At 37.8% G+C, this 15,480-nt stretch overlaps 1 protein-coding gene and 1 long non-coding RNA gene across 2 annotated transcripts; one reads left to right on the plus strand and one right to left on the minus strand.

The window, feature by feature from the left end:
- Positions 1-45: 45 nt before the first annotated feature.
- Positions 46-10,633, plus strand: otomp (otolith matrix protein). Its single transcript, XM_034160036.1, has 9 exons — positions 46-203; positions 372-508; positions 1,989-2,091; positions 2,159-2,344; positions 2,432-2,606; positions 7,091-7,158; positions 9,703-9,887; positions 10,036-10,207; positions 10,285-10,633. Exons 1-9 carry the CDS (start codon positions 80-82, stop codon positions 10,293-10,295), a joined length of 1,161 nt encoding a protein of 386 aa, XP_034015927.1. The 5' UTR covers positions 46-79; the 3' UTR covers positions 10,296-10,633.
- LOC117501188 lies at positions 3,853-13,635 on the minus strand. The gene is made up of 3 exons (XR_004557957.1): positions 13,514-13,635; positions 6,779-6,781; positions 3,853-3,865 (listed from the first exon to the last, which is right to left on the minus strand). It is a non-coding gene; the product is annotated as an uncharacterized LOC117501188 (long non-coding RNA).
- Between the last annotated feature and the right edge of the window lie 1,845 nt (positions 13,636-15,480).

Genomic DNA, 15,480 nt, shown 5'->3' on the forward strand with positions numbered 1-15,480 from the left:
AGAGCTGGATGGGATAACAGAGGGATTTTTTTATTTATATATTTTTTTCTGCTTCTCAAATCCACCTGTTGCATTAGAGATGGACCAGAGCAGGTTGTCTAGCAGAGTGGACATGGAGCGTGTAGAGAGAAGACTGCCTGCAGTGCTCCTCCTTCTTCTGTCTCTCCTTTCTGTCAGCTGTGTCCCCAATCCCAAAACAACAGGTCTGTCCTGCAGCCTGCAAATATACATCTTTATGAGCATCAAAAATCATGTTGAACAGGGATCACACATGTTTTCCTGATGTGCACGTTTACGATGTTATTCTAGTCTGAAGTTCTTAACATATTTAATTTGAATTTGCTTCCTTTTTTTCCCCCTGTTTTGTTCAGTGTCCTGGTGTGTGGTGTCAGACGGTGAGGAGCAGAAATGTTTGGATCTGGCTGGGAATGCCACAGCTCGGAATATAAAAGGAACACTGCAATGTGTCCGCGGTTTGAACACCAGGGACTGTATGGACAAAATTAAGGTATTTCTCAGCCTTCATTCATGAAAATTATTATTTTAAGTTTTATTGCAACTGCAATTCTAGACTAATATAAAACATTATTGGGATTTTACAGAAAGTATTTAGAAAACAAATATTTTCAATTTCATCATGGTATAATTTCTCAGAAGTAGATTTAATGTTAATTATTCATGAATTGACTTGAATAACTCCACTGTTTTCACAGTATACATAAGTATTGTAATAGACGCTGTACATGTAGTCTTTGACATTAAAAAAAATTATCACTAAATTTTATGGGAAAAAAAAATGAGCACGGAGTATATCGGCATGCCTCCTTTGAAAAGTAATTTTGGAAAAGTATTGAACTGAACATATGCCTAACAATCCTGCTCAGCATGCCATAAATCCATTGCCTGAATTATACATCTTTATTATAAAGATTATCTTCAAAAGCAGATGTGAAATTTCATCTATAGTTTGCCAGAAGGCACATGGGAGACCTGCATGAAAACCCTTCTTTGTTCCACTCCCCCATGAAGCTGTATAACTGGTGGTGCAACAGACAAAAGTTGTACTTTGTTTCGTTTCTCCAGTCACGGCCAAAGAAGTCTAATACTCCAGAGTGGATTAGGTGTCTTGGTGGCTTCAATCAGTACAATACTGTTGGCATTTCTTAATGAGTGATGTAAATTAAGTCCACGACATATTCAGTGACTTGAAAGTGTTCATGTATCCATCTCCTGCAGAAACCTAACTAGTTGACTAGGTGTCTTGGTGGCTTCCCTCACAAATCTCTTTCTTGCACAGCCACTTACTTTTTGAGAACTGCCTACTCTGGACAGATGTACCATACTGTTGGCATTTCTTAATAACTGATGTAAATTAAGTCCACGACATATTCAGTGACTTGAAAGTGTTCATGTATCCATCTCCTGCAGAAACCAAACTAGTTGACTAGGTGTCTTGGTGGCTTCCCTCACAAATCTCTTTCTTGCACAGCCACTTACTTTTTGAGAACTGCCTACTCTGGACAGATGTACCATACTGTTGGCATTTCTTAATAACTGATATAAATTAAGTCCACGACATATTCAGTGACTTGAAAGTGTTCATGTATCCATCTCCTGCAGAAACCTGGCTGTTAATGGAATCATTCATTCCTCATATTTAGAATTATTGCCCAGTCACTGCCAGTTTCTGATAATGGAGCGACTGTGTATAGTATAATATAATAATAATGTATATATAATTCCTAAATATTTAGTGCAATATATTTGTCTTCTCACCCCCCGAAAGTCCACACTACAGTCATATCTTGATTGTTTAATTTCATCTGCACTGTGATGGTGCTTTAGGCTAATGGAATTCGTATAAAAAATGTGCACACAGCATCGCAACATTTTCCCTGGTGCTTCATGGAAGTGATAACATGCTCCACACATTTTCTGTTGTCTTCTGAAGCACAAATGTGCAGCGTTTATATCCTTGTTGTTCTCAGAATGGGACAGCAGATGCAGCCTCCATGTTTGCAGATGACATCTACGCTGCTGGTTTGTGCTACGGCCTGGAGCTGGCTGCAGGAGAGTCCCACAACGGCATGGGTAAGTCAGAAAACCCACCAAAACCTCAGCAGTTGCACATTAAACCTCACGCTGTTTCTCCCTCCAGATGGCATCAGCTACTATGTGGTGGCGATGGCACGTCGGTCCTCCTCAGATCTGTCCCTGCTGGAGATGCATGAGCGTAGTTCCTGCCACCCCGGGATACGCACCACAGTGGGCTGGACTGTTCCCATTGGCTACCTGGTCAACACCTCCCAGATCAGTGTGGGAGAGCTGTGCAACTTCCCCAGAGGTGAGCCAGGCACCAGGCCTGGGTGTGTGCATTTGTCTGCGTTAGAGACTTTCCACACACGCTGTCATTCTTTGTCTCTTTCACCAGTGGTTGGCAATTTCTTCGGTTACAGCTGCGTGCCGGGGGTCAAAGACCCCCAGCATGACCCCAGAGGCAACAACCCCAAGAACCTGTGCGAGGCCTGCATAGGAGATGACAACGACAGACACATCTGTGCCAACAACCACAGGGAGCGGCACTATGGCGAGGCCGGGGCCCTGAGGTACAACAGGACGCATTGAGCCCAGAGTTCAGCCAGGCCTGGTCACCTCACAGAAAATATAACAACTACAACAGCAAGTTGCTTTCATTCATTAACCCTCAAGCGAACAAGCTATTTTAGCAACTAATATGACCAAGTGGGGTTATTTATGACCCCACTGACTTTATATTGGACTACCTTTGCGTAAATGATTGTTTTAGGGTTCTTCATATTTGTTTCACTGTCTAATATATTTGTCCTATATCCTTTTCATCCTCACTCTGGGCATTAAGTCTCAGTCTCAATGCTTGTGCAGCTGTAAATCTTGCTATTCTCGGTCTGTTGGCCATGTTTCCCCACAAAACAGTAAAATATAATGATTAGAGTTGGCAAATTACAATCCCATCTGAAGCTATATTGTCGAAAACCTCATAAATCGACGCACAAGTGTGGATTATACTTGCCACGTGGATTGTCCGACCCTTGTAAAATTCTATGAACAAATGCAGGACAAAACGTTTTTCCGATTAAAATGAGAAAAATTGTGCACAAAAATATATGCCCGGGGTCATAAATGACCCCACTTGGTCGCTTGAGGGTTAAGAAGAAATGTTTCACATAATACAGACACATGTAGACATACTTGTAAAATTAAAATGTGTGCTCATGCTTGGGGAAAAAAAAAATTCAAGTCCACTTCTATGATGCCAAGATGGTGCTCTTTAATTTTAACATTGTTCAATTTTGCTATGAGGCTGAATAAGTTTTGTTTACTGTCATTATAATGAATAAGTTTATTCAGCACACACATGAACAAAATACCAACATAAACTCTTACTAACATAACAAATCAAAAAACAAAAGAAAATACAACAATAACTCAAACAATTTCCCAAACTGGGTGCGGCCAAAAGGGCATGGGCTGAAGCAAAAGCTTATAAACGCCCACCCCGTACACCAGTTACTATACACAGTTAAGTACACTCAAAACAAGATAACAATCAGAAAATAACATAACTGAACAGAACAGAGCAGAACAGTCAAATATATGATGTGCAAGTAAACAAAAAAGAAAAGCGAGCCACAAAAACAGTTAGCTTAACATAACATACTATAGTGAGAAATTGCATTATTTTTATAGAGCCTTTTAACACCTACCAATGAACCACATGATTTCATACTATCAGCACAATTATTCCATATTCTAACACCTTTATACTTATTATAAATGTACTTACTTATTACTTATATTACTTATTACTTACTTATTACTTATATTACTTATTATAACTTACTATTACTTACTTATTATAAATAAGTAAGTAATAGTAAGTTATAATAGTAAGTTAATACTATTACTTACTTATTATAAATAAGTAATAGAAGTTCATTTTTACTTTTAAATAACCTAATAAAATTTTGTGGAACCTGTTGACAAAATTAATTTAATTAAAGTCAGCATTTCTTTTATTTTTTGAGAGTATAACCTCTGAGATAAACATGATTAAACAATTAAAAAAAACATTTCCACAAGAAAATAACTCAGTTTGAGTAAATAAAATGGCCATATACCATTCAAGTAACTCACCTTTTAAACATCAAAAGTGACTTAAATTAAGTAAAATAAACTTTGTTACTTGGTGTTCAATTAACCTTTATGATGTAATAACAATTTTAAGTATTTGTCACGCATTTGTAAATTTCCTTCAGGTAAGTTGTCAGAATAAAAAAATGATCTTTATATCTTTTCAACTTTTTCCCACTTTTGTGTGATGTTAGTGTGCTTTTTAAGTCAGTAATAATTCCATTATTATTCTGAAAAATCAACCAACCAAAATGAGAAACTCAAATACATTATTCCATCATACAGTATAAATTTATTTAACATAAATAATCCAATGAATTAATGTATTTTCCGGAGTATAAATTGCAGGTTTTTTGTTTTTTTACTAGTTTGGGAGGCCCTGTAACTTATACTCAGGTGCAACTTACAGACCAAAAAAACATGAGTTTGTTATAATTATAGGCAACTATTTACAGTAGTGTTCAGAATAATAGTAGTGCTATGTGACTAAAAAGATTAATCCAGGTTTTGAGTATATTTCTTATTGTTACATTGGAAACAAGGTACCAGTAGATTCTCACAAATCCAACAAGACCAAGCATTCATGATATGCACACTCTTAAGGCTATGAAATTGAGCTATTAGTAAAAAAAAGTAGAAAAGGGGGTGTTCACAATAATAGTAGCATCTGCTGTTGACGCTACAGACTCAAAACTATTATGTTCAACTGCATTTTTAGCAATCCTGTGAATCACTAAACTAATATTTAGTTGTATAACCACAGTTTTTCATGATTTCTTCACATCTGCGAGGCATTAATTTTGTTGGTTTGGAACCAAAATTTTGCTTGTTTACTAGTGTGCTTGGGGTCATTGTCTTGTTGAAACACCCATTTCAAGGGCATGCCCTCTTCAGCATAAGGCAACATGACGTCTTCAAGTATTTTGACATATCCAAACTGATCCATGATACCTGGTATGCGATATATAGGCCCAACACCATAGCAGGAGAAACATGCCCATATCATGATGCTTGCATCACCATGCTTCACTGTCTTCACTGTGAACTGTGGCTTGAATTCAGAGTTTGGGGGTCGTCTCACAAACTGTCTGCGGCCCTTGGACCCAAAAAGAACAATTTTACTCTCATCAGTCCCCAAAATATTCCTCCGTTTCTCTTTAGGCCAGTTGATGTGTTCTTTGGCACATTGTAACCTCTTCTGCACGTCTTTTATTTAACAGAGGGACTTTGCGGGGGATTCTTGCAAATAAATTAGCTTCACACAGGTGTCTTCTAACTGTCACAGCACTTACAGGTAACTCCAGACTGTCTTTGATCATCCTGGAGCTGATCAGTGGGTGAGCCTTTGCCATTCTGGTTATTCTTCTATCCATTTTGATGGTTGTTTTCTGTTTTCTTCCATGCATCTCTGTTTTTTTTTTTTTTTTTGTCCATTTTAAAGCATTGGAGATCATTGTAGATGAACAGCCTACAATTTTTTGCACTTGCGTATAAGTTTTCCCCTCTCCAATCAACTTTTTAATCAAACTACACTGTTCTTCTGAACGATGTCTTGAACGTCCCATTTTCCTCAGGCTTTCAAAGAGAAAAGCATGTTCAACAGGTGCTGGCTTCATCCTTAAATAGGGGACAACTGATTCACACCTGTTTGTTCCACAAAATTGACAAACTCACTGACTGAATGCCACACTACTATTATTGTGAACACCCCCTTTTCTACTTTTTTTTTTTTACTAATAGCCCAATTTCATAGCCTTAAGAGTGTGCATATCATGAATGCTTGGTCTTGTTGGATTTGTGAGAATCTACTGAATCTACTGGCACCTTGTTTCCCATGTAACAATAAGAAATATACTCAAAACCTGGATTAATCTTTTTAGTCACATAGCACTACTATTATTCTGAACACTACTATATATAGGACTTTCACAGGAATTGAAGCACTAAACAAACTCCAATAATAACAAGTACACATAAACAATGCACAAAAATCCTAAATTAATGAGCTGATAATACTGAAAAAAGGTGTGACTTATACTCCGGTGCGATTTATATATGAGTTTTAACTTTTCAAGAGGCCTTTGTCAGTAAGTGCAACCCATACTCTGGTGCGACTTATACTCTGGAAAATACAGTAATTCAAATATTTTTTTAATTGTTTGAACTTCTAAAACGTAAAAGTTTTCATCATCTCTGAGTTCAGTCACGCACTGCACAAATAATCACACATTTTCCCTCTGTATATACAGTAATATGCTTTGGCGTGTTGGAGCACTCAACTGTGAAATGCACACATTAGGAAATAGAGTAAATCCTTTTCGGGCCAGTACTTAATTCTGGTTTTTGTAGCATGAAGCAGACTATCAAGGTTCCTCCCTAGCCAAAATCAGTACCCAGCTGAGTGGACTGGGTCAGTGCAGATGAAGTGTTCTGCCAAAGGGCACTGACAGGTAGCTTCACATTAGCACACCTGGAATCAAACTCCAGTCTTTAACCCTTAGAACCCGAAGGGTATTTTCTTGATTTTACTATACCTTAAGAAATTCCTCTTTTAAGATACTTTCTTGTAGGGTAATGCACATGTGATACAAATCAAAATGTTGAGAACAATCTCATTTTTCTGAATGTGATTTTTTTATATTAATATATATATATATATATATATATATATATATATATATATATGATCTACTCGTTAGGAGTCTAAGAGGTTAAGTTGGCAGGACAACTGCTTTTCCACAGAACCACCTGCTCTGCTCATATGGGAATAGAAGTTTGTTTGAACTTTTGCAGAAAGCACAGACGTTGCTTTTGATCTGTTACCCATCCACAAATGGTCTGATATGTTTGAAATTTTTACATTCACTTGTTGCCGATTCTGTGGAATGAATGTGTGGAAAATTGAATTTATTTCTATCAGGTGCGTAGCAGAGAACCTCGGTGACGTGGCCTTCGTCAAACACACGACAGTTTTTGACAATGCGGATGGTAAGTGTGTTAGTTGAAGATGAATTGGTTTAATTTTGGACAGACTTGCCCATTGTCTATGTAATGTGGAGGTGTGTTAGAAAGGGCATCTGGCGTAAAACCTGTGCCAAATCAACATGAAGGTCCATACTGGACCCGCTGTGATGACCCCCAGGTGAAAAAGGGAGAAGCCAAAATAACTTACTGTATAGCTATGAATCCGTGTGTTTGACTGTCAGACATATAAAATGTTTCACAGGGTCAACACATCGCGGCTCCCTGTGGAGACAGAAAGTTAGTGTTAGTTAATATATGTTTACTCAGCAGGTCGACCTGTAATTGAAAGACTGGGTCTGTAATCTTTTTGTGAACAAGAGAAAAAATAAAAGCAGACAACTGCAGAGAGACGGAGCAGAAAACAAGCAAGGACAGACAATGTGGCGGCGGCCTTATTCCGTGTTTGCTGCATCCTTCCCTCCGCTTTGGCCAACATTCTAAATTAATGGTGATCATTACTGCAGTCACGCTGTGCAGACAAACACCAGAGCTATTAAAGGAAGCGCGCTTCCTCATACAGACAGAAATGTCCACAGTCAGAGCAGTTTAAACAGGTCACTGACACACAGACGGTCAGCACTGTGGCTCAGGTTTGTTTTCCTGTTAATGCTCGATGAAATAAACATGAAACATCCAACAATACAGCGTCATTCTTAAATGAAAATTAAAAATAAAAACTGTCAACTGAGGCTGAGCTCGCTTCATTAGACAGCTTCAGTTCTCCATGTATGTACGTATATATATATATATATATATATATATATATATATATATATATATATATATATATATATATATATATATATATATAAACAAGTTAAGATTGATTATGTATTTAAATGAGTGGCATTATACAAATTTAAAAGAAAACATATCGTAACCAGCTCGCTTAAAATCCAACATTAAATCTTGAAGTCAACAATTCCTTAAAACAAAGCATTTTTTCTTTCTGCACAGTCAGATGACTGTGGGACTGTGATGACTACGTATGCAACTGTAAAATACAGGTTAAAAAGTGATATGACTCCTTTAAGTCAACATTGAGATTTCAAGATGTTAGACCTTGATGAATACAGTAGTTTTTTTTTTTTACATATTTTGTGAAAGTACTTTTTTGCTAGGGGAGAAAAATAAATGCTTTAACAAAATCTGCAGAATAAGGTAAATGTTAGGACATTAGTATTTTGCAGTATTAAAAAAAGTAAATTTTCATGGGTTATGTTTTGAGGTAACTACAGGACACTCAGACAGCAAAAGTCTGCAAAGGCCTCAAAACACAAAAATTAATTTGTTCTTTTGAATAGCAGAATTTAAATCATATGCAGGTCCCACCCAAATAAACAAATAAATCTAGATATGCAAAAAAAAAAAAAAAAAATCTTCTTAGCTATTCCTGGACATATCACCTATCTACTAATGTTTTTATTTAATTTTTTTTTTTTAAGTGTCAGTTTTCAAATGACCAGGTCTTGTCTTTAAAACATACAGTTTCTTTTAAGTGATAAAATATCATAATGTTTTAGTTAGAGTCCTACAATTTCTAAGGAAATTGAATTGTACCTAATCAGAATTTTGCCATCTTTTTTGAAAACAATCACTGGCAACTGCATGTACGCCAGGAAAGAAATATTTTTTTAACAAGAACAAACCAATATTTGTGACATCCCCCAATCTGAATCCAGATCACCTCCAAAATTCAATGGAGTCTTCCACGACTTAATAGCTATCTGTGGTGAAAATGTCATCAAAATCCGCCATTAGTTTTGATGTAATCCTGCTAACAGACTGACAAATAAATAAATAAATGCCAATGATTTTATTACATCCTTGGCACATGTAATTATTATTTTTAATCAGTGGCAACTGTGTTCATGTCAGTAAAAAAGATCTTTTTATTATTATTTTTGAATCACTGGCAATTATATTTATGTCAGGAAAGAAGTCATTCTTGCATTCATTGAAAATGAACTTCTGAAATTGAAATTGTTTATTTTCTCCAATGAAAAAGAAAAATATGTCACACTAGACTTTTGTAGGAATACGTAGATATTCTTTTAATAAAGAGAAAAAAAAAACATTTTTAACAAACCTCTAGGGGCCTAAAACATTTGATATATATATATATACACACACACACACACACACCGTATATCCTGTATATAGCAAAAGTCAGTGAGTGAGTCTGCAAAATTTCTATCAGTAGGTCCATAAACACTGCTGTGTATTCAGCTGTGAACATTTGGATTGTGTAAGATACGGGTGAGGATCAGTGAACATCCTATTCTGGGTCATGTTGTCATCTTTTAATAAATTAATTGGCAGTAATTCCTTTCAATGTTAGTTTAAATATGAGCATGTGACATTAATGTTAATAATGTGAAGTTGGGCTTTTGAATGCTTGTGATCGCAGGGTTCTGGTGGCCACTAAGATCCACTGTTACTCTTATAAAACAATTTTTTTGTGACAAATTCTTCTGAATGTACCTCCTGTCCTCTCAACCTGCCCAGGTAAGAACCAGGAATCTTGGGCCCTGGATATGGAGCTGGAGGACTTAAAGCTTTTGTGTCCGGATGGAACTGAGGCTGGACTACACGAGTACGTGCGGTGCCACTTGGCAGCCGTGCCCACTAACGCTGTGGTGGTACGCATGGAGGACAAGTGTCGCGTCTGGAAGTACTTAGATCGCTTACAGGTGTGTGTGTGTGTATTTGTGGAGGCTGTGTTTATATGTGTGTGATCACTCTTACTGACTGCGTGGGGGATGTGATGATGACCTTACTGATCCCTCTGGCTACAGACTTTATCAAGCCTGACACACTGTCACACACTTTCCCCTGCAGAACGCGTTTGGCAATGCTACAGAGGGTTTCCGCCTGTTCAGCTCAGTGCGCTACAGCGAAGCCGATCTGCTCTTCAGTGATTCCACCCACCACCTGCAGAGGGTTCTGGGTAGCTACACTTCTTGGCTGGGGCCCACATACACCACCATGCTGCAAGCCTTCGAGTGTGAAGGTGAGCACAATGTGTGTGTGCAAATTGTTTTACTAGTATTTCTGCTGCAGCTGCTCATTGTGTGTTCTCCGCCACAGGCTTCTGCTGATGGAGCACGAGGAAGACATCCAATGCATCACCTTCCACCTCACCCGTCAGTCTCCGCCCTCATGGCCCGCCATCTTTCCCAGCCATCTGTGTCACTCCGCCTGCTTGGATTTTTGTGCTTGTTTTCTCTTCCATTGTGCCCTCCTCAGACTGGGGTCTTCTTCTGGCGTGCCATATGGTAAACACTGGACAGAAAGGGTAGGAAATAGAATGTGAAAGAAGTAAAAGCTTAATGAGGTTATTAATAGACGTTGTGTCCTTATAAACAACGATTTTGTAGGAAATAAACATTAAAATATGCACAAATCTTTATCATGTACTGAGCAAAACTACACAGCACAAAGGTCAGTTAGAGTTAAGATCATTTTAACACTTTTCTAAGAGTTAAATTAAAATATCCAAAGAGAAAAACATTCAGATTGAAACATCAAAATTCAGATTTTAACCTCAACAGTGTCATTTTGAACATTACAGAGAGTAATCTAACACTTTTTGTTTTTAAAAGTGTAATTTTTGGGCCTTGATCACAGGATTAGCACGAACAAAAACCTCAGTTTGAGTTTGAACTCCCAACCTTGTTATGTGTCGGACACAGCCCGGAGAACCGACCAGCGTTTGAAGGACCCAGTATAAAATAAGCAGAGCACGGTACAAAGGATAACAGAGTTTAATGAACATAACAGTGCTGTGAAAAAATATAAAAGTGTGCGGTCTGGCGTGGTGGTTTTGCGGTGCGCTCCCAGCAGCGCCAACGGTCCGGAGCCAGAACCAATTCGGACCCAAGGACCCCGCCGACACCCCCCAGGTGGCCGCAACAAACCGAGTCTGTGAAAGAAGGAATCATTATGTGAGTCCACACTCAACACACAGAGAGAACGCTCAAAGGTGCACAAACAGCAAACACTTCCTGGCTTAATTACTAATCAGCTTCCCACCCTGCAGGCATGGAACATCCAGTTCACAAAACTCCACAGCAGTGGAAGCTGATTACACGACCAACATACAGCTCAATATAATAAGGTGTGAGGGACACCACATTTACTGACTGTATAAATGTTAGTCACAAAATCTAACGTACCTCTGGAAGTGTGCTGACGAGCGTGAGACCTCACCCCCTCCTCTTTCACAGACCATGCATCAAACCTGGACGTTCTCTGCATCCACTGATGATGAGATGGCTCCCGAGACGACGATCTCACCCGTCTGGTCACAAGGTCGAGTCTCTGGCAAATACACACTGTGTACTCCAGTCTTAAATGCCACCATGTTCCAAATGCAAGCCACCTGGAAGGAAAAACAAAAGACAGGACAGAAAACAGAAACAAAAGGCAGCCAGGCCCCCCCAGCCACACAACAAACCTTCTGGTTAAGAGGAAGAACGCAACTCATGACAGGGTTCAAAACACTTGTATAAAGTTGAGAAACACTGATATGATCAATTCCGACAAATAACTCTAACCTTGTGGAGAACAGGGTGCTATAATAACACTTCAAGATCTAAAACCAGCTCTGAAATACCTGACTCTCTGAGATTTTAACACTTGTTTTTGCTTTGTGATGCAACAGTAAAAACATGCTAATGCACATATATATTTTAGGTAAAGTCACAGTCTGATATTCAAATTTATTAATTTATATAGCGCCAAATCACAACTAGTCACCTCAAGGCACTTCACAAACATCATTTAAAAGGCAGAAAAAAAATGAATTAAGATTAAAAACACAATAAAAAATGAAAACATAAAATAAATAAAAGGAATAAAAGACATGATAAAACGGGGGAAAAAGTGTGTCTTCAATCTGGTCTTAAAAGTCTCCACAGAGTCTGATTGTCAGATCTGCGTAGGCAGATCATCCCACAGAGCTGGGGCGCGGTGACAGAAGGCTCTGTAACCCGCTGACTTTTTTTTCACCCTAGGGACACACAATAGGCCTGCACCCTGTGAACGCAGGGCCCGAGCCGGTACGTAGGACTCAACCAGGCCGGCCAGTCATATTAAGTATGACTTCCTTCAAGTATGTGTTGACCACCGCTAGTTGATTTTACAGCGTGTACAATTTGCAGGTTTGCTCACATTTGTGACAGATTGTTGGCCAATCCAAATATGATGACTGATTATTCAGGGTGGACTCCACATTAAACATCAGTTTGCATCATCCCAATGTAAATGATGGCGATGGTACGGCAATGTTGAAGTGAAAGATAAAGGACAGGTGTCATGCACGATGGCAGGTTTCAGGGTGACTCGATGACAGCATGTCCACTATTAAAAAAAATTAGAGTCGATATGACGATAATCAGCACGAATGACTGACAATGTCAGCACACCTCATCAACATGTCCATCTCTGCCTATGACACTGTTAAAACGAAAAAGCTGAGAACACTAAAACAAGTTAACGCACACATTCTGAAGATATTAGTTGCATCAGGGGTTGCAACACTGCAGATCTCCTTTGCACTAATCCTGTTTGAGTTAGTTTGACACGTGTCTGTTTTATTTAGTTATATAAATCCATTCTAGTCTATAATTGGATTTCTATGCAGGAACAGGCTGCACCCCTACACTGTAAAAAAAAAAAAAAAAAAAAGTCTGTGAAATTAACGGTGAAATCCTGTGAAATCACGACATTAAAAAAAAAACGTAAAAAGAAAAACAATGGAGTAATAATTAGGGAATAACTCCCTTGTGTCTGATGATTTGTGGCTGCACAACAAATTGCCCCTGAGGGGCTAATAAAGACCCCTTGATACCTTGACAATGCTGTATTTTAAGGTCACAAATTGAGTTTTACCGTCAACGCATTAGTGGAGCCAGTAAAATGGATATTTGTGACCTTAATCCAGCATTAACATCCGCAAATCATCAGACACAAGGGGGTTATTCCCATTCTAAACCAATTCCATTGTTTGCAGGGTTTATTTTTCTATAAGTTGTGACAGGGTGTGGTCGGCTTGTCAAAGCATATTGTAGCAACAGCATCTTCATGCCAAACTGGAAATTCTGTGAGCAGACCCACAGAATTCTCCATCTCGTCAACTGCATTGAGTAATTCTGTATCAGAATCCACATCAACATTTTTGTATGGCAACTTAAATTCACCCATTTCCGCATTGTCGTCGTTGCACTAGTTTCTCTCGCTCTCAGCTGACAGCACCATTATTGATATCTGCGTAGTAATGCGGTCAGGGCGCGGAGTAATACGTCAAATGTGAAACGGTCAAATATTTTGCCAGCGTCAAGGCGATATTTTATAGTCTAAAATCTCACACGATTAACCAATCAGATTTGTGGAACAAAAGTAAATTGGATTAGAATGTTTAATTTATAGCAATAATGTGTAAAATGAACTGTGAATTTAACAGTACAAATATGTTAAAACAATCATATACCATTATAGACTTTACAAATGACTAGATTAAACAAAGAAAAACCGTATTACCAAAAACTGTACAATACCGTTAGATTTTACAGAAGAGAATTTTCACAAATACAGTAAAATACTGATAATTAAGGGTTTGAAAAAAAGAGGTGATATGTCTGTGAAAACTTGACTTAGACACGAAGCAAGGCGGGAATCTCCAAATCAGTCTTTTTCCAAACCGTACATAAAATTTACTCTGCCAGGATAACATTTGGTCCCAGTCTAAATAGAGTAAAACACACTCTATTATAGAGTGAAATCAGCTCTACCGCCTTGTCAAATCAAGTGTTTCTACTCCAATAAGAGTTGATTTAGCACTGTGATAGAGTATATTTAACTCTACTTGGACTGGGACCAAATGTTATCTCAGCAGAGTAAATTTTACTCTGCAAAATTTACTGTGTATAAGGATCAGAGTGAGTTTGTATCACAAAGGTGTCTAAACAATCTGCAGAAATATAATAGCTCATTTTTCAACACACTATTTTTAAATAAATGTAGCTAGCAATTTGGAGTTGATCCAAATCAAAATGTTTAAAATGTTAAAAAAATATCTGTACAGCTGGCGCCTTATGCTTTTAAGTTTTATCAAATTTTTAATTTTAACAGTGTTCTTGACATAAGTTATAGCTGTTGGAAACGATATATAAAGTTGACAACGCTGTCCTTCAGTTAAAGGTGTAGATGATCTGAACACACCGTCCAAAACATGGACAACAAACACACATCAGATATGTTGAAATAAAGCATGAAAGCAGGAACACGTGTGAAGAAGACTGTAGGCGGGTGTGACGGTCAACTGAGGTCAGAAAGAAGACAAAAGCACCGTGAAATGGAATTTTAGTGGAATGTTCTGACATATAAGACCAGGGATGTGCAGAAACGCAACAAAAAACCATCAAAACAAACTACAAAATACCACCACCATGAAATTATTCAAAACACGATACTCACGTTGAAAAAATACTAAAATACATTTGTCCATAAAAGCAAATTTGATCTTGTACATGACCAGCTTCAAAAAATGTAGAACAAAATATTAAATCATCCTTGAGAACTGCAACATTCTGCAGATGACACAATTAAATCAAATATTCTGAAGTGTTTTAAACAATCACCCAGATTTCTTTTATATTCGTCAGCATGTCAAATATTATAATAATGCGTGCTTTAAAGGTTGACATCTTATTTCAGACTTCACAGGAGAACATATTGTCACTATACACAAAAATACACAATACCAAAGTATTTATGTAGATTCAAATCACAGATGCAATACACTATCTTATATTCCATATATTATTTGAAATATTGACCTTTGCGTTACTTCTCTTCTGCCACTGACCCAAACCAGAGGCCAGATCAGTCTGCAAGAAGCCAATTTGCAAAACTCACTAATTTTGCTGATCCAGGATTTGCAAATACAAAACCTGACTGTGCAACAATCACATTTCTTTTCAGTATATTTGGATTTGCAAATCCAGATAGTAAAAGGATCTGGTGTCATGGGATGTTTGACCAAATCTATGTGTTGATTTGGATGTTTTGCTCAGTTTATATTACGCCAAAGCAGACAGTGAAATCTGGTGGAATTACAGATTTTAATGTTTGTTTTTGAGAGTCTGGTGGATTCAACACTGTAAAACCTGACAAGTTAGTTCAAGTCAAACATTTGGAGGAGCCGGTTACTTCAAGCCTTTTTATTTCATACAAATAAGCCAACCATCAAAACTTACTTTGAATAATTTCACATAGAGAAGC

The sequence above is a fragment of the Thalassophryne amazonica genome, chromosome 19 (assembly GCF_902500255.1).
Source record: "Thalassophryne amazonica chromosome 19, fThaAma1.1, whole genome shotgun sequence".
NCBI lineage: Eukaryota > Metazoa > Chordata > Actinopteri > Batrachoidiformes > Batrachoididae > Thalassophryne > Thalassophryne amazonica.